Source organism: Pelophylax lessonae (assembly GCF_965119305.1).
Source record: "Pelophylax lessonae genome assembly, chromosome: 4".
Classification (NCBI taxonomy): domain Eukaryota; kingdom Metazoa; phylum Chordata; class Amphibia; order Anura; family Ranidae; genus Pelophylax; species Pelophylax lessonae.
In genome coordinates, this window is record NC_138771.1 from 191161697 (window position 1) to 191184102 (window position 22406).

Here is a 22406-nt window from a genome sequence, read left to right on the forward strand (position 1 = left end):
ATACAAAGTTTTAAATGTATTTACAAGACAGCACAATATAAAATCATGTTTCTCTTTCGTTCATTGACGGACACAGCTTCTGATCTCCATAACCATTGGGTTATACTGCCCCCTACAGGAGTAGGACACTAGGCAGAAAAAAAGTCTGGCTACGCCTATGGGCAGTCCCAGGGGGTATACTTCCTCTCTGCTATAGGCACTCCTGCCTAGTCAGGAGTAAGGACCTAGTTCCTTGCTGGGATCTCTGGTCCTGGCAAATGTTTTATTTTTAGATAGAGATTTTTTCTCCTGTTTTTTCCTGTGAGATCTACAATCAACTGTCAGACTGGGCGACGGGCTGGATAATCTAGATCCAGTGGTCACCCCAGTCTGGCCAGCGAGCACGCGCAGACCTCAGCTCCGCGCTAGGTCAGCCGCGACATAGCTCCATTGGATGTGAGCTGGCCTGCGAGCTAAATGCCTCGTGACCTTGCATAGGTCCATGTCTTGGTCCGAGTCACGATATAGAGAGAAAAATGTACACCGCTTAGGCAGTTAGGACTCCACAGCCAGCCATGGGTGCAGGACCTCTGATCGCCACTGCAGACAGAAATGCAAGAGAAATGGCCGAACACCAGACGATGGCTCACGATGAAAGGCTTTACTGAATAAGGATGCAAGGTACAGCAAATGGATGGTAGACGCGTTTCACACAACCCACAGCGTGCTTGTTTACAGCGTTCCTCCTAGCTGACAACCCCTTCATTTGGATGTAGAGGGGTTCTATCTGGAGCAGTGCCCGCCTGGTTCCTGGTATGGCGAGTAGCTGTCCTCCCTCTCCCCCTCGAGGGTTTTGGGTTGGACATGGGCCCCTCCTTGGGATAGTCAGACCCCTGGGTTCCTTTCCTTCCTGTCAGGCACCCTTCCCTTTTCATCTGTCCCCCATCCTACTCCCCCTCCACATATGCTGGGGCTGTTTGGGTGATCTGGTCCACCTCCTGGGGCGGGGGCAGGGCGCGATGCTGGCGATGGGGGCAGGGGGGATGCGCCACCGGCAACTGGATGATTGACTATGGGGGGGGGGTTTACCTGGTGGGTTCTTCTGCCTGGGTCTGTCCTTGAGGCCTGGGTTCTCTCCTGGGTCCCTGGAAGCCTTGTGGTGCTGCCATTTTGTGGTACCCTGTGGGTTTTTATGCATGGCGGCCATGTTTGTGTAGTCTGGTGGCCATTTTGCGGTGGTTTGCCATTGAAATTAGCGGCGGCCATGACAGTGGAGCCCTGTGGGTGGCGATTTCGGTGGTGGGAGCCCCTTCTCATCCCTTGGTGCTGACTGCTGGATCCTTTCACTTCCCGATTGCCGCACGTGTAGTGCAGATTATCCTAGTGGCTGCAGGTGTCTGTTTCTGCTGGGTGGTGAGTCTGGTGGGGTTCTCTCCCTCCCTGCTGGGGATTGCTTGGTGCTTTATGCCTGGCGACCTGGTGGGGGTTGTCCCTTGCAGTGTTTTACACTTTTTGTGAGTACTCCTTGGTGACTTATGGTACTCATGGAGTCTTTGGAGCACATCTCCCCACCTGATCCCCTCTCTGAGGCTGCGGGGCTCTCAGGGTTCCAATTATCCATCGATGCACTGACTGAAAGTCCTTTGTGTCCTCAGTGGACGTGCCTTTCGGGCGTCGGGCTAGCAAAAAGCGGCCTCCGTCTTCCCCTGCCTCATCAGATTCTAAATCTGATTCGACCGCCATGGACGTGGGTCCTGCTGGGTCTGCAACCACACGCCCGGACTCCTCTGATAGTGAGGATGATTCCTCCACATCTGCAAACACGCACAAAAAGGTTCCGGTGGACGCACTGACTGTATCTGTGTGTGAGACCTTGAAGATGGAGAATGCAGCTGCAGCTTCCCTTTGGCACTCACAAGCCATCCAGATTGCCAAAGGTGTTTCCTTTCCCTGCCTATTTTGACAGAATTGTCGCTAAATGAGTAGGGATGAGCAAAGCGTCCCCTTGGGGGTCCCTTAGCAATTTTATAGGCGTTACCCCTATGAGGAGTCCCTTATAAAGACTTTATTTTAAGTCCCTTTATTTGGACTGTTCCACCGGTGATGGCTCCTCCGGTTTCTAGATTGAACAGGGCAGCCATGATTCCGGGTTGAAGAGTCCCCAGCCTTTTAGGATCTGGCTAACAGGAAGGCGGTGGCTGTGGCCTGCAATATGTACACTCTGGCTGGTTCAGCACTGAGACCGGTATTCACCATTGCCCTGGTGTCGCAAACTTTGACCGAGTGGGCTAAGCTTTCACGCCGTGACTTGGAGGGAGAACAGCTCCCCCCCTACGTTTGCTGAGCTGGCAGACCAGCTGGTCCAGGGGCTGCAGTTTCTGTGATGCCTCTTTAAATGCGGCTCCCCTAGTGGCTCGGCTTTCTATTTTGGCAGTGATCCTTGGGCGTGTCTTTTGGCTCAAATGCTGGTCTGCGGACGAGACTTTTAAAAAGGCCTCGACTGATCTTCCCTTTCAAGGAGATCGCCTGTTTGGAGCTACCCTGGATGACATCATTAAAGATTTCACAGGGGGGAAGAGTACCTTTCTTCCGCAGGCTACTAAGAGCAAGGAACCTCGTTGTGGGCCTTCCTTCTGGGCTCATAAGAAGTTTTTGCATCCCTCAGGGCCGACTGACAAGGGCTCAAAGCCTTTCGGAGCCTCCTCTGGAGGATCAACGCGAACCTGGTCTGGCAAGCAAAGAGCTGGCTTCTCCAGACCCACGTACAAGGCTCCTTCAGCACCCTCACCCGTATTGGGGGTGGGGGGACGTCTTCACTGGTTTCTGGACCCCGTGGACTTCCCTGGTACAAGACAAGTGGGTCCACAAAATCATTCAGTCCGCCCACAAGATCGAGTTTCCCAGGCAAGGGGAGCTCAGGCCCGGCGCTGAGCAGAGTCTAGCAGTCATCTGTAGGCGATCTCCAGCTTCCATTCCTGATTGGCTAGAAATTCCAAATCTTTCAGTGCCCAGAACACTTCCGAGATGTTCAGGATCTCTTCTCTGTAATCCTCAATTTCCTCTAACCGCCACTCCAAAACGCTCCCAAAGTCGGGGTCCTTGGACAGCCTCTCTAATAGCAGCCCCGGGCCACCGTAGCAAAAGCCTTCTGTTGGGCTGTCATCCATTGTCCATGGGCACACTTGGGTTACATACCAGCGGAGGGCTCTGTAGCTCTCGTCCAACCGCATCTCCACCTAGACCAGCCTGCTTAACTCCCCCAAAAACACCATTCGAACTTCGTACTCCGAGCTGTACCTTTCCTGCTTACAGGCTAGCCCTTCCTCCTAGAGCTCCAGGCGGATTAAATCATACCATCCTAGCAGGACCTTTTCTGACACTGGTCTCCTGTGCTGTATCCACATCTCTCGCAACCTCCTTTCGAAATCCTCTTCCATGACAGCTGATATCTGTACCTCTCCTCTTCTGTTATCCTGACCTTGGATCCCGGGTGGAGGTTTGAATGTCCCAGACTGCATCCCACTATTTGCCACCAATGTAATGAACCACGACCCACACTGTGTTTGTGGGCTTCTGTCAGTATACGGCTTCCTTCAGTCTTGAACATAGATATCAAATATTCCAGCGGCCCCCATACAAAGCTAGCCCACAACTTAGCCTGTACTGGAACTTTCTCCTTTATTGAACAGTCACACAGAATTTATATACAGCATGGACATCCCCCTCCTGATCAAATTACCCCATCAGGTCAGGTACCTGATTACATTACCCTATGCAGATGAACTCGAATACAGCAATATAATTAACATCTCTAAAGAACAACTAACACAAACAGTATACTATTTCCACTCAGCAACTAACAGTTGACAGTGATTCAATCCACCTGAGCCAATTAACTAGCAGACCGCCATCCTCGAGCTCATGCAATACCATACACATTATCATAAGTGTAAACACAGAACCTATTGTAGATAACAGGTGAGTAAATCAACATATTCAACATTCTCTGGAAGGCATGTGGCGGAGCTGATGATATTAGCATCTGCTATGACTCTGACTGTGTGAAGCAGTCTTCACATATCTCTTGAAACACATGGCTGACCAATATCACTGTCCCATTTGAAGTAATCCAAACCATATTCTCAGTGTCCATTAAGTACTGTCTTTCACTTCCAGTGACTGTGAGTACTGTCACAGACCTGATCCTCTGCGAGGGTGTATTGTTTTTTCAGGTGGGCTCCAGTTGTTTTGGTTGAGCTCCTGTTACCTGTTGGCTATTGTTTAGCCTTGGGAATCTTTTTGCTGTTCCCACCCTTCATGTTTAACACTGCTTTGGGACGTTCCAAAGGTTATGGAGATCAGAAGCTGTGTCCATCAATGAACGAAAATCCATTTCCATTGACGGACACAGCACCCACCCCTCTGTGGAGTTATAATTCATCTGACACTGCTTGTAACTAAACTGATTGCCTATAGCAGAGAGGGGGAGTATACCCCCTGGGACTGCTCATAGGTGAAGCCAGACTTTTTTTCTACCTAGTGTCCCACTCCTGTAGGGGGCAGTATAACCCAATAGTTATGGGTATCAGAAGCTGTGTCCGTCAATGAACATCAGAGAAATGGATTTTATAGTAAGTCAAAAATCCAATTTTGTCATATACCAAACAAGCCAAGGTAGACACAGGACCAATATTAGCACTGGCAACCATTTTTTTTTTTAGTTTGATTAATGTTAAGAGTTTAATGTTTTGTTTTCATTTCAGAGACTTAATTCTCCGGAATCACTGCACTCAATTAGCTCTAATTCTCAAGCTTAGGGATATGTGAATATGGCTATTATAAGGCTGTGTGAGAGCTGCCAGAATGCCTAATTCCCCACTCGCTGCAATTATGGCTTACTGAACTCCTACATGCAGTGGTCCTGCAGGGTACATGTGCATCTGGCTGTTTTGCCAGGCAAGGTACAAACCATTTGATTGAAATATGTTCTTACTGAGATGTTTGCTTATCACCGCAGATAGAGATTAGCATATTAGTTGTGCTAAGAACAGACTGATACTTGTAAAAAAGATCTACCAGGGAATCTATAAAAGCCCAACGATGGGCATACACGGAGCAAATTTCTTTCCTGCAATCACGGGTTGAAGGAAGAAAATGTGCTCAATTTTCTCTGGAATTCCTCCTGGCGGGCCATTGTCGTCTCCCGGCGAGGGTATGTGTGGGTGTGTGTGTGGGGAGGGGGTAAGCTGTCCTCGCTGGGAGAAGATGGTGATTATTGCTAGTGGCTATAGCAGCTCGAACCTGGTACAATCAGCCTGCCTGTTTATGGTTCAAATCTCAGGCAGTTCAGCTGGAACGGGCTGAGACTTGAACCCTGTATGGCCGGCGTAACTCCAGCTAATGGCTTCTCCCCAGCAGATTTTTTTAAATTTCTGTTTACATTCCTTTTACAAGGGATCTTTCACCTGGTCATGTAATACCATGGCGTTTTTTGGAAATGAGTAATATAAGGGTGCTAATGTATAAGTACCCCCCACACAAAAATCCCCACATCCTCTTGGGCATGGGATGTGGGAATGAGGCCCTTGTCTCCTCAACATTGGGACAAAGTGTGTTGCAGGGGGGGGATGCTTTCTGGCATATCCTTGCAAGATATCCTCTCAATGTTTAAAGGCATGTGGCCTGGTATAGTTAGGGAGCCCTCCCTTTCTTGGCCACCCAGGCTGCATGCCACGGGTACCCCTTGTTTTTTTTTTTACATTTTTTCTGTCACTATTAAAGGGTTAACATATACTGTTCTGTAAGCTTTAAGGCACATCTTGAGCATGTTATTTAAAAGTTTTGTGTATTTTCAGTGTTGCTCTTTAATCACTTCCCGCCCGTCCTATAGCCAAACGACGACGGGAAGGTGGTTGCATTATCCTGACCGGACATCATATGACGGAGGCAGGATAATGCGCTCCCCCTCTGACACACCACATTTTCCGATCTCGGTAAAGAGCCTACTGACGGTATTCGGTAAAGAGCCCACACAGAGACTGACGTAGGCTCTTTACCATGTGACCAGCTGTGTCCAATCACAGCTGGTCACATAGTAAATAGGAAGTGCCGCTGATCGGCTTTCCTCAGCTTGTGCCTGACAGGCACGAGTAGAGGAGAGCCGATCTGCAGCTCTCTTGACGGGGGGGGGGGGTTTGCATTGGTAATCAGAGCATTGATTACCAGTGCAGATCCTTTGGGGGGGGGTGCCACTAGAACCACCAGGGATGCCCACCCATGACCCCAGTGATGCCCACCAATGACCCCAGGGATGCCTACCATGGCCACCAGGGATGGCAATCAGGGCTCAGGGAGCCCGCCAGTGCCCTCCATCTATCAGTGCCACCCACCAGTGCCCATTATTGCCCACCAGTGCCACCTATCAGTACCCATTAGTGCCCATCAGTGCCGATCAGTACCGCCTATCAGTGCCCATCAGTGCCACCTATCAGTGCCCACCAATGCTGCATGTCAGTGCCCATCAGTGCTGCATACCACTGCTGCCTATCAGTGCCGCATATTAGTGCCACCCCATCAGTGCCTCCTTATCAGTGCCTGTCAGTGCAGCCTCATCAGTGCAGGAAAAAACGTATCTATTTACAAAATTGTATAACATAAACAAAACATTTTCAAACTTTTCGGGCTTTTTTTATTTGTTTAGCAAAATGAAAAAACCTTGCAGTGATCAAATACCACCAAAAGAAAGCTCTATTGAAAAAAAAGCCATAAATTTGGTTTAGGTACAGTGTTGCATGACCGCACAATTGTCATTCAAAATGCAACAGCGCTAAAAGCTATAAATTGGCCTGTGCGGGAAGGGGGAAAAGTGCCCGGTTTTGAAGTGGTTAAGCTGCATTAGAAGACCCTCTCCTTGCTAAATGGTATTCTGTGTTGAATTTTTTTGCATTGGTATATGTTTCCCATGGCAGTGCGCATCTACCAATGCTTTTTTAACCGAGGCTTGCAAATGAGTCTAGAAAAAGGTGAAAAAAATAGCAAGATGCGTCTCCTATAGACTTCAATAAGGTTCAGGGCTAGGTTTGGGGTTAAAGATTTCCTGCTGGGTTACCATGGTATATTTATATAGAGAGAACCTTCTAAAGCTGTGTGGATTCAGATGAAGATCTCACTCTTATATAAAACCAAATTATAGTACTGCTGCACATTCACTGTCTTGTGTCAGAACTAGTATATTTAGTAAATATAAAATAGATGTGCCAATGAACAGTGCAAGACTAAAGGGTCTATTTATCAATACTTTCATCCAACAGTTACACAACTTTCCTCCACAGTCCTTTCCTCCAGAGTCACAGATTTGTCTAATTTGATCTTCCTTGAAAAATGTGTGAACAGACCCCTAAAGCTATTATGGATTATTCACCTATCTATCATATAAATCAGATCTTTAAGGTAATTGAAAATAAATGAACTGTAAAATTTATATATGATGATAGTAGTAGTCTAATGTTTTCTCAAGTTCTCTTTTTTTACTGGGCCTTTTATAGTAAAGTTTCAGCTTAATTAAATTGGAGAGCATTTGTATTCTGTTCCTGTGCTCTTTGGGGTCTTCAAATGACCACAGGTAGTCTCTTTAGGCTCACAAACTGTAAAAGTCCCTACAATGATAATTCCAATGTAGTTTTTAAAACCATACTTATCATATTTTTTTTATATAATCTTAGGGATAGGGAAGGAGTGTCTTACTGTATATACACCTGAATGCTTTTGCACCATCTAGTATTAAAATTTTCACATCAATTTGTTACTTTATGATAAACAAGCCTATACGTTTTTCTAGAAGACAATAATAAAAAAATTGTGAAAGGTGGATACTTACATATCCACACAGAGACAGATGAATGGGTTTTTAACTCTAGCGATGGAGTTGGAATGTTTCTATTTAATGGATATGAATATAGCAGATACTCACAGTACAACTTCTACATGGTCCAAAGCCCATTGGTCATGACCTGTTCCATTATGGCGGGGCTGCCACCATCGCAGTAGGACTCCTTTCATACGTGCTTCCCTATAACAATGCAGCAGAACAAACTTTTCAGTCAACATGTTCTATAAATCACATCTGAACATGTTTTCTTTAGTTATCTTGCTGCTCTTGGTATGTACAGTATCTTGTGCAAAAAAACATAAATCTGGGGCACACTGTACATCTCCTCTTGATTAGGGATGATCGAACGGTTCGGGTCCACCATCGGTTCGGCCCGAACATTGGGTGTTCGAGGTTCGGCCGAATTTAGAACTTTTTGCCCAAAAAGTTCGGAATTCGGCAACCAGAACCGCTCAAAATGCAATGCTTCAGGAAATGGGCTTTAAAAGCCCGTGATTGGACCAGAACCATTAGCAAAAGCCAATTGAGGGGGCAGGAGAATGCTAGGAATGTGATTGGAGTGACTAGGGGGTCCCTAGACCAATCATTAGTGAATACGCCCCCCAGTATATAAGATCGCCCCCGCCATATTCCTAGCATTGTTATACTGGACATGGAAGAGAGTGGAAGCAGTTCTGTGAATTTTACTTTAAAAGTGTCATTTAGCTATTTTTAGTGTGAGGAAAGGGATATCTAGTGTAGTTAGAGTGCTCCTTTACACTTTAGTTAGCTTAAAAAATTCAGTTTCTGTAGGGAAAGTGTTAAGTGTAAGGGGACTGTAGTGTAGTGTAGGGTTAACTGGCAGTGACTGCTATGGCAGGGTGACAAAACCCTTCCATAGCAGGGTGACCGCTATAGAGAAATTATCTTTTCTCTGAATAGCTTCATCACACCCATATGGCTTCTCACCAGCCAAGCATTTTTTATGCTGCAGGGGCTGCCACTGCCAGTTCTTTTTTGAGGACATGTTTGATGTCAGACATGACATCTGAACATGTGTATAGGGGGTATATATAGACATATATGTCTGAATATATACCCCTAGACATATATAGGTGTGATAGTAGCAGAAATAAATGCTTGCGCTAATGAAATCATTTACAGTAATATATTTCTGCTACTATCACACCTATATATGTCTAGGGGTATATATTCAGACATATACAGTGGGTACGGAAAGTATTCAGACCCCCTTAAATTTTTCACTCTTTGTTATATTGCAGCCATTTGCTAAAATAATTTAAGTTCATTCTTCTTCCTCATGAATGTACACATAGCACCCCATACTGACAGAAAAACACAGAATTGTTGACATTGTTGCAGATTTATTAAAAAAGAAAAACTGAAATATCACTCAGTCCTAAGTATTCAGACCCTTTGCTGTGACACTCATATATTTAACTCAGGTGCTTTCCATTTCTTCTGATCATCCTTGAGATGGTTCTACACCTTCATTTAAATCCAGCTGGGTTTGATTATACTGATTGGACTTGATTAGGAAAGCCACACACCTGTCTATATAAGACCTTCCAGATCACAATGCATGTCAGAGCAAATGAGAATCATGAGGTCAAAGGAACTGCCTGAAGAGCTCAGAGACAGAATTGTGGCAAGGCACAGATCTGGCCAAGGTTACAAAAAGATTTCTGCTGCACTTAAGGTTCCTAAGAGCACAGTGGCCTCCATAATCCTCAAATGGAAGACGTTTGGGATGACCAGAACCCTTCCTAGAGCTGGCCGTCCGGCCAAACTGAGCTATCGGGGGAGAAGAGCCTTGGTGAGAGAGGTAAAGAAGAACCCAAAGATCACTGTGGCTGAGCTCCAGAGATGCAGTCAGGAGATGGGAGAAAGTTGTAGAAAGTCAACCATCACTGCAGCCCTCCACCAGTCGGGGCTTTATGGCAGAGTGGCCCGACGGAAGCTTCTCCTCAGTGTAAGACACATGAAAGCCTGCATGGAGTTTGCTAAAAAACACCTGAAGGACTCCAAGATGGTGAGAAATAAGATTCTCTGGTCTGGTGAGACCAAAATAGAACTTTTTGGCCTTAATTCTAAGCGGTATGTGTGGAGAAAACCAGGCACTGCTCATTACCTGTCCAATACAGTCCCAACAGTGAAGCATGGTGGTGGCAGCATCATCCTGTGGGGGTGTTTTTCAGCTGCAGGGACAGGACGACTGGTTGCAATCGAGGGAAAGATGAATGCGGCCAAGTACAGGGATATCCTGCACAAAAACTTTCTCCAGAGTGCTCTGGACCTCAGACTGGGCCGAAGGTTTACCTTCCAACAAGACAATGACCCTAAGCACACAGCTAAAATAACGAAGGAGTGGCTTCACAACAACTCCGTGACTGTTCTTGAATGGCCCAGCCAGAGCCCTGACTTAAACCCAATTGAGCATCTCTGGAGAGACCTAAAAATGGCTGTCCACCAACGTTTACCATCCAACCTGACAGAACTGGAGAGGATCTGCAAGGAGGAATGGCAGAGGATCCCCAAATCCAGGTGTGAAAGACTTGTTGCATCTTTCCCAAAAAGACTCCTGGCTGTATTAGATCAAAAGGGGGCTTCTACTAAATACTGAGCAAAGGGTCTGAATACTTAGGACCATGTGATATTTCAGTTTTTCTTTTTTAATAAATCTGCAACAATGTCAACAATTCTGTGTTTTTCTGTCAGTATGGGGTGCTATGTGTACATTCATGAGGAAGAAGAATGAACTTAAATGATTTTAGCAAATGGCTGCAATATAACAAAGAGTGAAAAATTTAAGGGGGTCTGAATACTTTCCGTACCCACTGTATGTCTATATATACCCCCTATACACATGTTCAGATGTTTTGCCTGCCTCAAAAGAACCCCAAAAAATGCCAAAAAAACGCTAGCGTCAAAAAAAAAAAGCCCAGGTGTGTTTTTGCTGGCATTTTTTGGGGGGTTTTGGAGGCAGGCAAAACATCTGAACTTGTGCACAGTACCACTATACACAAGTTCAGATGTTTTTCCTGACTGCAAAGATCCCAAAAAAATGCCTTCTATTAAACCGGCAAGGTGTTACAGCAGCGAAGCAAACCCCCTGTCAGAAAGTTTTCTAATACAAACAATCCTTTTTTTTCTGGTTCTGGACATGCTACAGAGCTGAAACTTCACATGTACACTTTTTAGACCCCCCAGATCTGAAATCCAAAGTAAAAATCAAAAAATCTATTTTTTTTTTTTTTTAATTTTTTCAATAATTGGCTTTTTTATCAAAAATGACAATTTTTAAGAACTTTTTTTGTGTGATTTTGTGTCTGGGGGGTCTAAAAGGCGTACCTGTGAAGTTTCAGCTCTGTAGCATGTCCAGAACCAGAAAAAAAGATCATATAGGTGTTAAAGTTAAAGGAGGGTCCCGACCCACATCCCTGTTCTAATGAAAAATTATCTTTTTTTTTCATGGTTCTGGACATGCTACAGAGCTGAAACTTCACATGCACACATTTTAGACCCCCCCAGATACTAAATCCAAAGTAAAAATCAAAAAATCTCTCTTTTTTTTAAATTTTTTCAATAATTGGCTTTTTTATCAAAAATGACAATTTTTAAGAACTTTTTTTTGTGTGATTAATAGTTAATGGGGCATGACCCAGAACCCTAGGCACTTTTTAGGGGCATTTATTGGGTTTTAGGGCTTCAAAATGGTGTTTTTTGATTACCGAAGTTCGGGTCCCATTGATTTCAATGGGGTGCTGAAATCCGGGCCGAACTTTTGGAAAATTCGGGTGTTCTGGTCGAACCGAACTTTTCAAAAGTTCGATTACCCTTACTCTTGATACATTTCATAAATAACTTCTATATCCGCACATGACAATGACACCTATATACAATACTTACAGTGGAATATTGTAGGACACTCTTTGTGGTTGTATGAAATCCTTCGGCTGGTGCTGGGCAATGACTTGCCATGTTATGCCGTTATTGACACTGTACTGCAACAGTACTGCCTTGTCTACAGTGTTGGGATCACTTAGGTTGGTATTGCAGCTCTCAGTCTGGGCAATACTTCCTATCTGAAGTACAAACATGATTTTGCTGTAAGAAAAAATGGAAAGTAACTGTTAGACAGTGATGGCAGCAACCTTAAAAATGCATATCTTCCCAAGAGCTGGGTAGATTACAAATTTAGTTAAATAAGTTTAATCCACAGTAAACCAGCATCAGTCAATAGGTTTGGTCAGCAATATCTTACTGTATAATCATTTTCAATATTAAGCAATGTACACTACTAGACAGAAAGTTTTTGTACATTTGTCCTCCCCTCCTAGTTGTCTCTGGTTTTGTTTTTTTGCCTTTTCTCTGCTAATTGTTGGAAAACATTTCACTTCTTTGTCTGGCAAGAAATCTAACTCTCCATGCCTTCTGGTGCCCTAGAAACCCTACAAACTGCTATGATTGGATGAAGGCAGTGACTAAAGCTGGCCATAGATAGTTCCTTTTTTTAGTTCAGCTATTAGGATGAATAAAACAGGAACAGATTCCTCCATTCACACAAATTACATGCATGGAGGAATTCACCCTGCTGGGCCATTGTATTCTAACAGTGTGACTCTGTCAGAATGCACTGATCAGCAGCTGCAGCCACTGATAGATAAACAGTTTCCAACAATCAACTTCTTTTGAGTGGTGCGGCCACTCACTGATCGAAATTCGTCCACTTCAGTGGCAATTTTAATCTGTCTATGGCTAGCTTTAGTTAGTAGCATATCTAGTACCATGTTGCATATATTGTCATACTAAACAGTTAGTACTTACCTTGCTCTTGTGAGATCAAGTGGTTTTGTTATGGCTTGTCTTATCTGACAACCATTGAAGTATAGAGAGTCTCCATGAGCATATGGGGAAAGCTGTCCACATCCATTTCCAATTACACCTCCTTGAATATTCTCCCAGTTTATTTCTGTCACCTTTTCAGATTCAAAATTATCTTTAATGTAACTTGGAAGGTCATGGTTAAATATGGAGCAGTCATCACCTGTAAGTAAATATAGTAAGATGCACCAGCCTTAGCAATGAAGCAAATACGAGATTTGTCTGTTAGTCCGCACTAAATAGACATTCCAAGTGTATTTACTAAACTACTTCAGGATTAATTATTGACTTTTTCATTAATTACCGAATCCCAATCTTTTGAAGACGAGGTCTTAAGCAGCACATGGACATGTATTTTTGGCTAGCTCAAGTGAACAGCTAATGTTAATCAGTCTCAGAACAGGCAAACTTCTAAACTAGGCAGACTTTAAGCTAGATGTATGGATTTCCTTGTATGTCTTCATTATTTTACAAAAGATACCTTGGAATCCCTCGTCACATATGCAGATCGATCCAGTAGTGCAGTATCCATGTCCACTGCAGAGCTTAGGACAGGCTTCTCCAATATAGACATGGTCCACAGCCCAGCTCTGTCTCTCTGTCTCATCACCCTTTTGAATCCAACGAAATTGGGTAGCACTGAGAAAAATACAGCATTTTTTAAAATCCAAATGTTTTTTTTTTTAAACAATTATCACATAACAGGGATAGAAAACATTGCCCCACCCTTGCCCAACCTCACCCTTAGCCCTCTGCTTCCAGTCTACCACTCTATACAGTCAAAAAACAATTAGGACCCTGGTCGGAGGTGACAGGTTCCAGCCAGTAAGTAAGTTGTTTCAATTAACAGGTATAGGGGTATCAGAAGCAGAAATTTTACTGCTTGCTCAACTAAGGAACCTGTGGGAAGTTAGAGCCATTGGAGCTAGTCCAGATGTAGAAATGCCACCTGCCACATAGCCTTTCAAATTTTTGGGGACAGCTCAACTTTTTATAGACAAATATTTTGGTGGAGCAGGATGTCATTATGTGAATCTATCCATATCCTGGTGTCTGGGGGGGTTGAGAGACATCCACCTTTGGGCTATATATTTGCACGATAGGGAGAAAGATATAGTGACAGGTATGTGTTTCAGTACCTCTAGGATATGTAACAGCAACCACCACTATAGCACACAGTAATAACTCAGCTCACAGTCTCCAGTATCAGTAGTGGAAGCAATAGTTAATCCTGGAGGCAGAGGAGAGAACTGTGTTGACAGTCGAGAGATCCTACGGTTACTTTCAAAAAGATCTAGATTGATTGTTGCTGGCACAGAGATAAACAAGCAAGAGTGAGGTATCCCTTTAAAAACTGGCAGTGTTTATTCCAAAAATAAAAAAAAAGCACATTTACCTTTAAGACACTGGATGACAGCTTAATAGAGGGTAACTCGTTCTTATACAAGGACCATGAGTAGTAGCAGTCAGCAGTCCCAAAGCCACCATGTATAACAACCCCTGTTTCCTCGTGGCTACACACTACATGAATCAAGAAGGAGGAAGAAACGAGTTTTGAAGGATCTCATTCTTCTTTAGGGGTCTGAAGAAGAAAATGCTTCGAAATGCGTCACTGCCCCCTTCGTCATTGACAGAATGTAGCCATGAGAAAACGGTGTTGGCAGACACCGCTCTTAGCATTCTAAACACCTGTCATCCAGAACGGGTCCTGTACATGCTGGCTTTGGGACTGCTGCCACACATTGGTCTTCATATAAGAATGGGTTACCCTCTGCTAAGCTGTCATCCAGTGGCTTGAATGTAAGTGTGCTATATTTTGTTTTTGGAATAAACACTGCCAGTTTTTAATGAAATCCCACGCTCCAGCTTTTTTCATCTCAGTAACTCAAGGATACTCGCCTGTACATCGAAGGGCTTGGTCTGTACTGTCTATGTTTGGCATGTTGTGTGCACGTGTCGGACTGTACCCTATTAGCTATAGCCAGTTTTGCACGAAAGTGCGGGCATTTTGGTGCACATACGTTAGTATGGATTGCCGTGCGTTTCTGACTCTAGTCATGGCCAAGGAGTGTTTCCCCTTTTGATGGCAGATTGTATGACTTTTTGACATTTACATTGTTTGTGAGTTCATCATTCTCCTGCCTTAAATATTACTGACCCAGGTTTCCTTCCTCTTGCACTTGTTGTTGACCCTGCTTGTTCCTGTTTACTTTTGTCTACCACCCGCCTTGACCTCTGCTTCAACACTAATTACTCTCTCTCTCTCCTGCTTTGACCTCTGCCTGGACCCAAACTACACTTGCCTGTCACCTGATTCTACCCCTGCCTAATCACTGACTACTCCTACCTGCTTTTATGCATTGATCTCTGAACCCTCACTTCTTGCAGTGCTGTTTTTCTGTCAGCATAGCACAGTGAACCCTCTATTCCTGTGACCCCCGGGAGGATGACCCTGAGGGCTGTGATCTGCTGTCATCCTGCAGCAAAGTAACACGGGGATCACTAAGGACCAGGGTCTTCGGGGTGTGCTGGGGAAGACTAAACTGCCAATACTTTTGACAATGTAGTGTAGATAACTATATATATATATATATATATATATATATATATATATATATATATATATATATATACACATACACACACACACACTATATTGTCAAAAGTATTAGGACGCCTGCCTTTACATGCACATGAACTTTAATGGCATCCCAGTCTCAGTCCGTAGGGTTCAATTTTGAGTTGGCCCACCCTTTGCAGCTCTAACAGCTTCAACTCTTCTGGGAAGGCTGATCACAAGGTTTAGGAGTGTGTCTATAGGAATGTTTGACCATTCTTCCAGAAACACATTTGTGAGGTCAGGCACTGATGTTGAACGAGAAGGCCTGGCTCGCAATCTCCGCTCTAATTCTTCCCAAAGGTACTATTGGGCTAAGGTCGAGACTCTGTGCAGGCCAGTCAAGTTCCTAAACCTCAAACTCCCTCATCCATGTCTTTATGAACCTTGCTTTGTGCACTGGTCTTAATGATTTGATGGAGTGGGTATTATGGTGGGGGGTTGTTGTTTTTAGGGGTTTGGCTTGGCCCCTTAGTTCCAGTGAAGGGAAGACTTAAGACGTCAGCATACCAAGACATTTTGGATGATTTCATGCTCCCAACTTTGTGGAAACAGTTTAGGGATGGCCCCTTCCTGTTCCAACATGACTCCGCACCAGTGCACAAAGCAAAGTCAATAAAGTAGTGCTGTCAAAATTAGCGCGTTAATAACGCATTAACTCAGATTCATTTTAACGGCGATAATTTTTTTAACGCGCGATTAATGCAGCGCGCATCACCTGTTTGCTGTTTGACCCGTGGCCTACGACGTCCAGACGAAGCTACGCAAGTTAGCCTGGCGGCACACCCCCTCATCGCTCCAAGCAAGCATCGGACGCCAGGAACCACGAGGAAGAGCGGAGACTGATGACAGCACGAGAGCGGACAGCGGAAGCAGACGCACTGACCTACAGATCGGCAGAAAGGTACATAATAAAGCATTCACCACACAGGGGTGAAGAAATGGCTTTTAGCCATCGGAGCACTGTTTCCACTTATATGCGGTACTGAACCGACGTTTATATAATAACGGCAATACAGCCATATTCTGCTGTCCCAACCAAGGAAATCTTGAGCGGTAGTTCTTACAGCCCTGCTTTCAATACTTAGATAAAACCACCCCTAAACGATTTCTTAGGAGCAACTCAATAAGAACAACTGCCCATACACAGTCACCAATTAAAATCGACGACCGATTGCCCAAAAGGAGCCCCTTCAAGAACATTTACGGCTATTAAAGCATGTTGTGATTAATATATGTATATCACTTGAAGTATATGCCGGCCGGTTATCTGTCACTTTATGTTATGTCTGTCTTGTTTCCTATTAATGCACTGATTGTATTCACTAACAACCTTATCTTGCACGGGTGTTACTAAACCCCAATATATTTAATTTATCAATAAACTGTCTATGTTACACACTAATAGCCTCAAACATTACTGCTGACTAAATTGACCCTCTTTCTTCTGTGGTCTATACAGAAAGAAACACTTCATGAAGTTCATATATATTGACCCGTGGCCTAGCCTGTAGTTGGAGAGATAAAGATGCAGCAGCAAACAGAAATGGAAAAAGAAAGGGGTCTTCTGAACGGAAAATTTATATACAAAACGAGGTCTGATGGTTCTGTCGACAAGACAAAAGTTATCTGCAGTTATTGTCGATGTGAATTAAGTTATCACCGCAGCACGTCGAGTTTAAAATATCACTTGATGGCGAAGCATACAACTGACACGGAGAGCCCCCCTCCCCCTCGTCAAAGGCAGACCACAATGGATCAAAGTTTGCAGCGGAGATCGATGGATAAGTCCACAACTAATAGACTCACCTCAACTATAGCTAAATGGGTGGCTACAGCATGTAGACCAGTTAATGTGGTCGAGGACGAGGGTCTACTTGAAATTATTCGCATCGCATCTAACGATTCTACATACGAACTACCTTCAAGAGCCACCATTACAACCAAGATTCACAACTTATATGAAGAGGAGAAAGCTAAAATTCAGGAGGCATTGAGACAGACAAACACGGTTGCGCTCACCGGAGATTATTGGACTTCCCTCAGTAACCATAGCTACCTAGGCGTCACAGCACATTATTTTGACGCGCACTGGAAACTTCAGTCTCACGCTTTGACCGTTATGAAGACAGAAGATAGACACTATGCTGACGTTTGCGCTGAGCACTTTCTTCAAGTAGCCAGACAGTGGAACATTGAACTCAAAATTAAAATAGTGACCACTGATAGTGCACGCAACATGATTGCAGCGGCCAGGCAGCTCCCGTTCGAGCATATGCCTTGCATTGCACACAGCCTCCACCGAGCCATCACAGTTTCTCTCCAAAACAGCCCGTTTGATGGCGCCTTGGCAAAATGCAGGAAGTTAGTGGGTCATTTCAAGCATAGCCCTGCTAACGCAGCCGAGCTTGAACAGCAGCAAGTCAAACATCTTCAAAAGAAAGAGTCACTCGTACAGGAGGTGTCTACTAGGTGGAACAGCACCCTAGAAATGATAAAGCGTGTTGAGAGAAATCAAGAACCATTGAGAGATGCACTGGGCCTACATGCAGGCAACATCAACATGCCAACTGCAGCTGAATTTGATAAACTGAAGAGGTTGGAGACTGTGCTGGAACACTGCAGGTAATTTATTGATACTCTTATTATTATTATATTTGTGTGTGTGTGTGTGTGTGTGTGCGCGTGCGTGTGTTAAGAGTGAGAGATTGAAAGTGAGTGAGAGATTCATTATGTCTAACTAAAGTGCTTTTCTCTATTATTCCAGGTATGTGAGTGAACTTTTAGGAGGAGAGAAATTTGTTTCTTGCTCAGTTGTGCTGCCCGCGTTGTGTCATCTATCACGTGTGATGGAGGTCTCAGAAGATGACCCAGCCTACATGATTAAGTTTAAGGAAACTTTCACAACTGACATGGACAAACGGAAGGAAAAAACCAACACCACATGGCTGAGGGTTGCATCAGCACTGGACCCTAGGTTTAAGGACCTCAAATGTCTGAGCAGGGCTGACAGAGCTGAGGTGTGGAGTTCAGTCTGTGCCTTGCTCAAGAGGGAGGGGCTTGCACAGCCAGATAAACCAGTGACACTGACAGTGACAACTGAACCACCTAAGAAGATAACATGTCTCATGTCTGTGCCAGAATCTTCATCTGATGATGATGAAGAGGACTGTATTGAGAAATGTGTGGAGCGCTACAAGGCAGAGCCCTCTATTGCCATAGAGGACTGTCCCCTGCAGTGGTGGTCCAATCATGAAGGGGCACACAGTGAGATGGCCTACCTTGCACGCATATACTTATCAACACCTGCCACATCCGTACCTTGTGAAAGATTGTTTTCACTCTCAGGACATGTTGTTCAGAAAAAGCGAGCTGCCCTGTCATCTGAAAATGTAAACAGGCTCGTCTGTTTGAGCAACTGGCTCAGTGCAAAGAAAGAGAAATAATCTGTGAGGAACCTGTGGGTTTTTTATATTCTTTTTCCCACCTGTTTGATAGACATGAACACGTTCTTTGTAAAACATGTCAATGTTCTTTATGCTCTGTTTAGGGTGATTTCAGTAATAATAAATGTACATTTAGGTTAGCATGTTTACAAGAAGTGAGCTGCCCTATCGTGCAAAAATGTAAGGTTTGTGTAAGTAAATTGAGTAAAGAAAGAGAAGTAATGGGAACCGTTTATTTCTATGTTGTTGTTTTTTCATGTGTATAATAGACATGAACAAGTTCTTTGATAAACATATGACTTTTGATACTATGGTCCCTTTGATAGATGTCCAGTCTTCATCCTATGTTAAGTATGGTTTCACTAATAATAAACATGCATTTGCATAAAGCGTCTATTTGTCCACTCCCATGTTGATTAATGTATTCAAAACTTGAAAAGTATTAATTTAAGGTACATTTAGAACTGATACAAATGTGCGATTAATCGCGAGTTAACTCATGACAATCATGCGATTAATCGCGATTAAATATTTTAATCGATTGACAGCCCTACAATAAAGACATGGATGAGCACTCTTGGGGAGGGGGAACATGACTGTCCTGCACAGAGTTCTGACCTCAACACGATAGAACACCTTTGGGATGAATTAAAGCAGAGAATGCAAGCAAGACCATATATATATATATATATATATATTAGGGCTGTCAATCGATTAAAATATTTAATCGCGATTAATCGCATGATTGTCATGAGTTAACTCGCGATTAATCGCACATTTGTATCAGTTCTAAATGTACCTTAAATTAATACTTTTCAAGTTTTGAATACATTAATCAACATGGGAGTGGACAAATAGACGCTTTATGCAAATGCATGTTTATTATTAGTGAAACCATACTTAACATAGGATGAAGACTGGACATCTATCAAAGGGACCATAGTATCAAAAGTCATATGTTTATCAAAGAACTTGTTCATGTCTATTATACACATGAAAAAACAACAACATAGAAATAAACGGTTCCCATTACTTCTCTTTCTTTACTCAATTTACTTACACAAACCTTACATTTTTGCACGATAGGGCAGCTCACTTCTTGTAAACATGCTAACCTAAATGTACATTTATTATTACTGAAATCACCCTAAACAGAGCATAAAGAACATTGACATGTTTTACAAAGAACGTGTTCATGTCTATCAAACAGGTGGGAAAAAGAATATAAAAAACCCACAGGTTCCTCACAGATTATTTCTCTTTCTTTGCACTGAGCCAGTTGCTCAAACAGACGAGCCTGTTTACATTTTCAGATGACAGGGCAGCTCGCTTTTTCTGAACAACATGTCCTGAGAGTGAAAACAATCTTTCACAAGGTACGGATGTGGCAGGTGTTGATAAGTATATGCGTGCAAGGTAGGCCATCTCACTGTGTGCCCCTTCATGATTGGACCACCACTGCAGGGGACAGTCCTCTATGGCAATAGAGGGCTCTGCCTTGTAGCGCTCCACACATTTCTCAATACAGTCCTCTTCATCATCATCAGATGAAGATTCTGGCACAGACATGAGACATGTTATCTTCTTAGGTGGTTCAGTTGTCACTGTCAGTGTCACTGGTTTATCTGGCTGTGCAAGCCCCTCCCTCTTGAGCAAGGCACAGACTGAACTCCACACCTCAGCTCTGTCAGCCCTGCTCAGACATTTGAGGTCCTTAAACCTAGGGTCCAGTGCTGATGCAACCCTCAGCCATGTGGTGTTGGTTTTTTCCTTCCGTTTGTCCATGTCAGTTGTGAAAGTTTCCTTAAACTTAATCATGTAGGCTGGGTCATCTTCTGAGACCTCCATCACACGTGATAGATGACACAACGCGGGCAGCACAACTGAGCAAGAAACAAATTTCTCTCCTCCTAAAAGTTCACTCACATACCTGGAATAATAGAGAAAAGCACTTTAGTTAGACATAATGAATCTCTCACTCACTTTCAATCTCTCACTCTTAACACACGCACGCGCACACACACACACACACACACACAAATATAATAATAATAAGAGTATCAATAAATTACCTGCAGTGTTCCAGCACAGTCTCCAACCTCTTCAGTTTATCAAATTCAGCTGCAGTTGGCATGTTGATGTTGCCTGCATGTAGGCCCAGTGCATCTCTCAATGGTTCTTGATTTCTCTCAACACGCTTTATCATTTCTAGGGTGCTGTTCCACCTAGTAGACACCTCCTGTACGAGTGACTCTTTCTTTTGAAGATGTTTGACTTGCTGCTGTTCAAGCTCGGCTGCGTTAGCAGGGCTATGCTTGAAATGACCCACTAACTTCCTGCATTTTGCCAAGGCGCCATCAAACGGGCTGTTTTGGAGAGAAACTGTGATGGCTCGGTGGAGGCTGTGTGCAATGCAAGGCATATGCTCGAACGGGAGCTGCCTGGCCGCTGCAATCATGTTGCGTGCACTATCAGTGGTCACTATTTTAATTTTGAGTTCAATGTTCCACTGTCTGGCTACTTGAAGAAAGTGCTCAGCGCAAACGTCAGCATAGTGTCTATCTTCTGTCTTCATAACGGTCAAAGCGTGAGACTGAAGTTTCCAGTGCGCGTCAAAATAATGTGCTGTGACGCCTAGGTAGCTATGGTTACTGAGGGAAGTCCAATAATCTCCGGTGAGCGCAACCGTGTTTGTCTGTCTCAATGCCTCCTGAATTTTAGCTTTCTCCTCTTCATATAAGTTGTGAATCTTGGTTGTAATGGTGGCTCTTGAAGGTAGTTCGTATGTAGAATCGTTAGATGCGATGCGAATAATTTCAAGTAGACCCTCGTCCTCGACCACATTAACTGGTCTACATGCTGTAGCCACCCATTTAGCTATAGTTGAGGTGAGTCTATTAGTTGTGGACTTATCCATCGATCTCCGCTGCAAACTTTGATCCATTGTGGTCTGCCTTTGACGAGGGGGAGGGGGGCTCTCCGTGTCAGTTGTATGCTTCGCCATCAAGTGATATTTTAAACTCGACGTGCTGCGGTGATAACTTAATTCACATCGACAATAACTGCAGATAACTTTTGTCTTGTCGACAGAACCATCAGACCTCGTTTTGTATATAAATTTTCCGTTCAGAAGACCCCTTTCTTTTTCCATTTCTGTTTGCTGCTGCATCTTTATCTCTCCAACTACAGGCTAGGCCACGGGTCAATATATATGAACTTCATGAAGTGTTTCTTTCTGTATAGACCACAGAAGAAAGAGGGTCAATTTAGTCAGCAGTAATGTTTGAGGCTATTAGTGTGTAACATAGACAGTTTATTGATAAATTAAATATATTGGGGTTTAGTAACACCCGTGCAAGATAAGGTTGTTAGTGAATACAATCAGTGCATTAATAGGAAACAAGACAGACATAACATAAAGTGACAGATAACCGGCCGGCATATACTTCAAGTGATATACATATATTAATCACAACATGCTTTAATAGCCGTAAATGTTCTTGAAGGGGCTCCTTTTGGGCAATCGGTCGTCGATTTTAATTGGTGACTGTGTATGGGCAGTTGTTCTTATTGAGTTGCTCCTAAGAAATCG

At 43.8% G+C, this 22406-nt stretch overlaps 3 protein-coding genes across 5 annotated transcripts in view; 1 reads left to right on the top strand and 2 right to left on the bottom strand.

Annotated features, from left to right (window-relative positions):
• RELN (reelin) overlaps positions 1 to 22406 on the bottom strand; it is a 782434-nt gene that overhangs the window by 18116 nt on the left and 741912 nt on the right. For all 3 annotated transcript variants that reach the window (XM_082254411.1, XM_082254410.1, XM_082254409.1), the window contains 4 exons: positions 13233 to 13390; positions 12695 to 12914; positions 11777 to 11974; positions 7949 to 8047 (listed from right to left, as the gene is read on the bottom strand). In XM_082254411.1, the coding sequence (XP_082110537.1) occupies positions 7949 to 8047; positions 11777 to 11974; positions 12695 to 12914; positions 13233 to 13390 (675 nt within the window). The remainder of the gene's footprint in view (positions 1 to 7948; positions 8048 to 11776; positions 11975 to 12694; positions 12915 to 13232; positions 13391 to 22406) is intronic.
• LOC309554564 (E3 SUMO-protein ligase ZBED1-like) lies at positions 16897 to 18814 on the top strand (the record flags this gene model as incomplete). The annotated part of the gene is made up of 2 exons (XM_082256301.1): positions 16897 to 17993; positions 18136 to 18814. 2 exons carry the CDS (start codon positions 16897 to 16899, stop codon positions 18812 to 18814), a joined length of 1776 nt encoding a protein of 591 aa, XP_082112427.1.
• LOC309554565 (E3 SUMO-protein ligase ZBED1-like) lies at positions 20066 to 21983 on the bottom strand (the record flags this gene model as incomplete). Its single annotated transcript, XM_082256302.1, has 2 exons — positions 20066 to 20744; positions 20887 to 21983. The coding sequence occupies 2 exons, from the start codon at positions 21981 to 21983 to the stop codon at positions 20066 to 20068; spliced, it is 1776 nt and encodes a 591-aa protein (XP_082112428.1).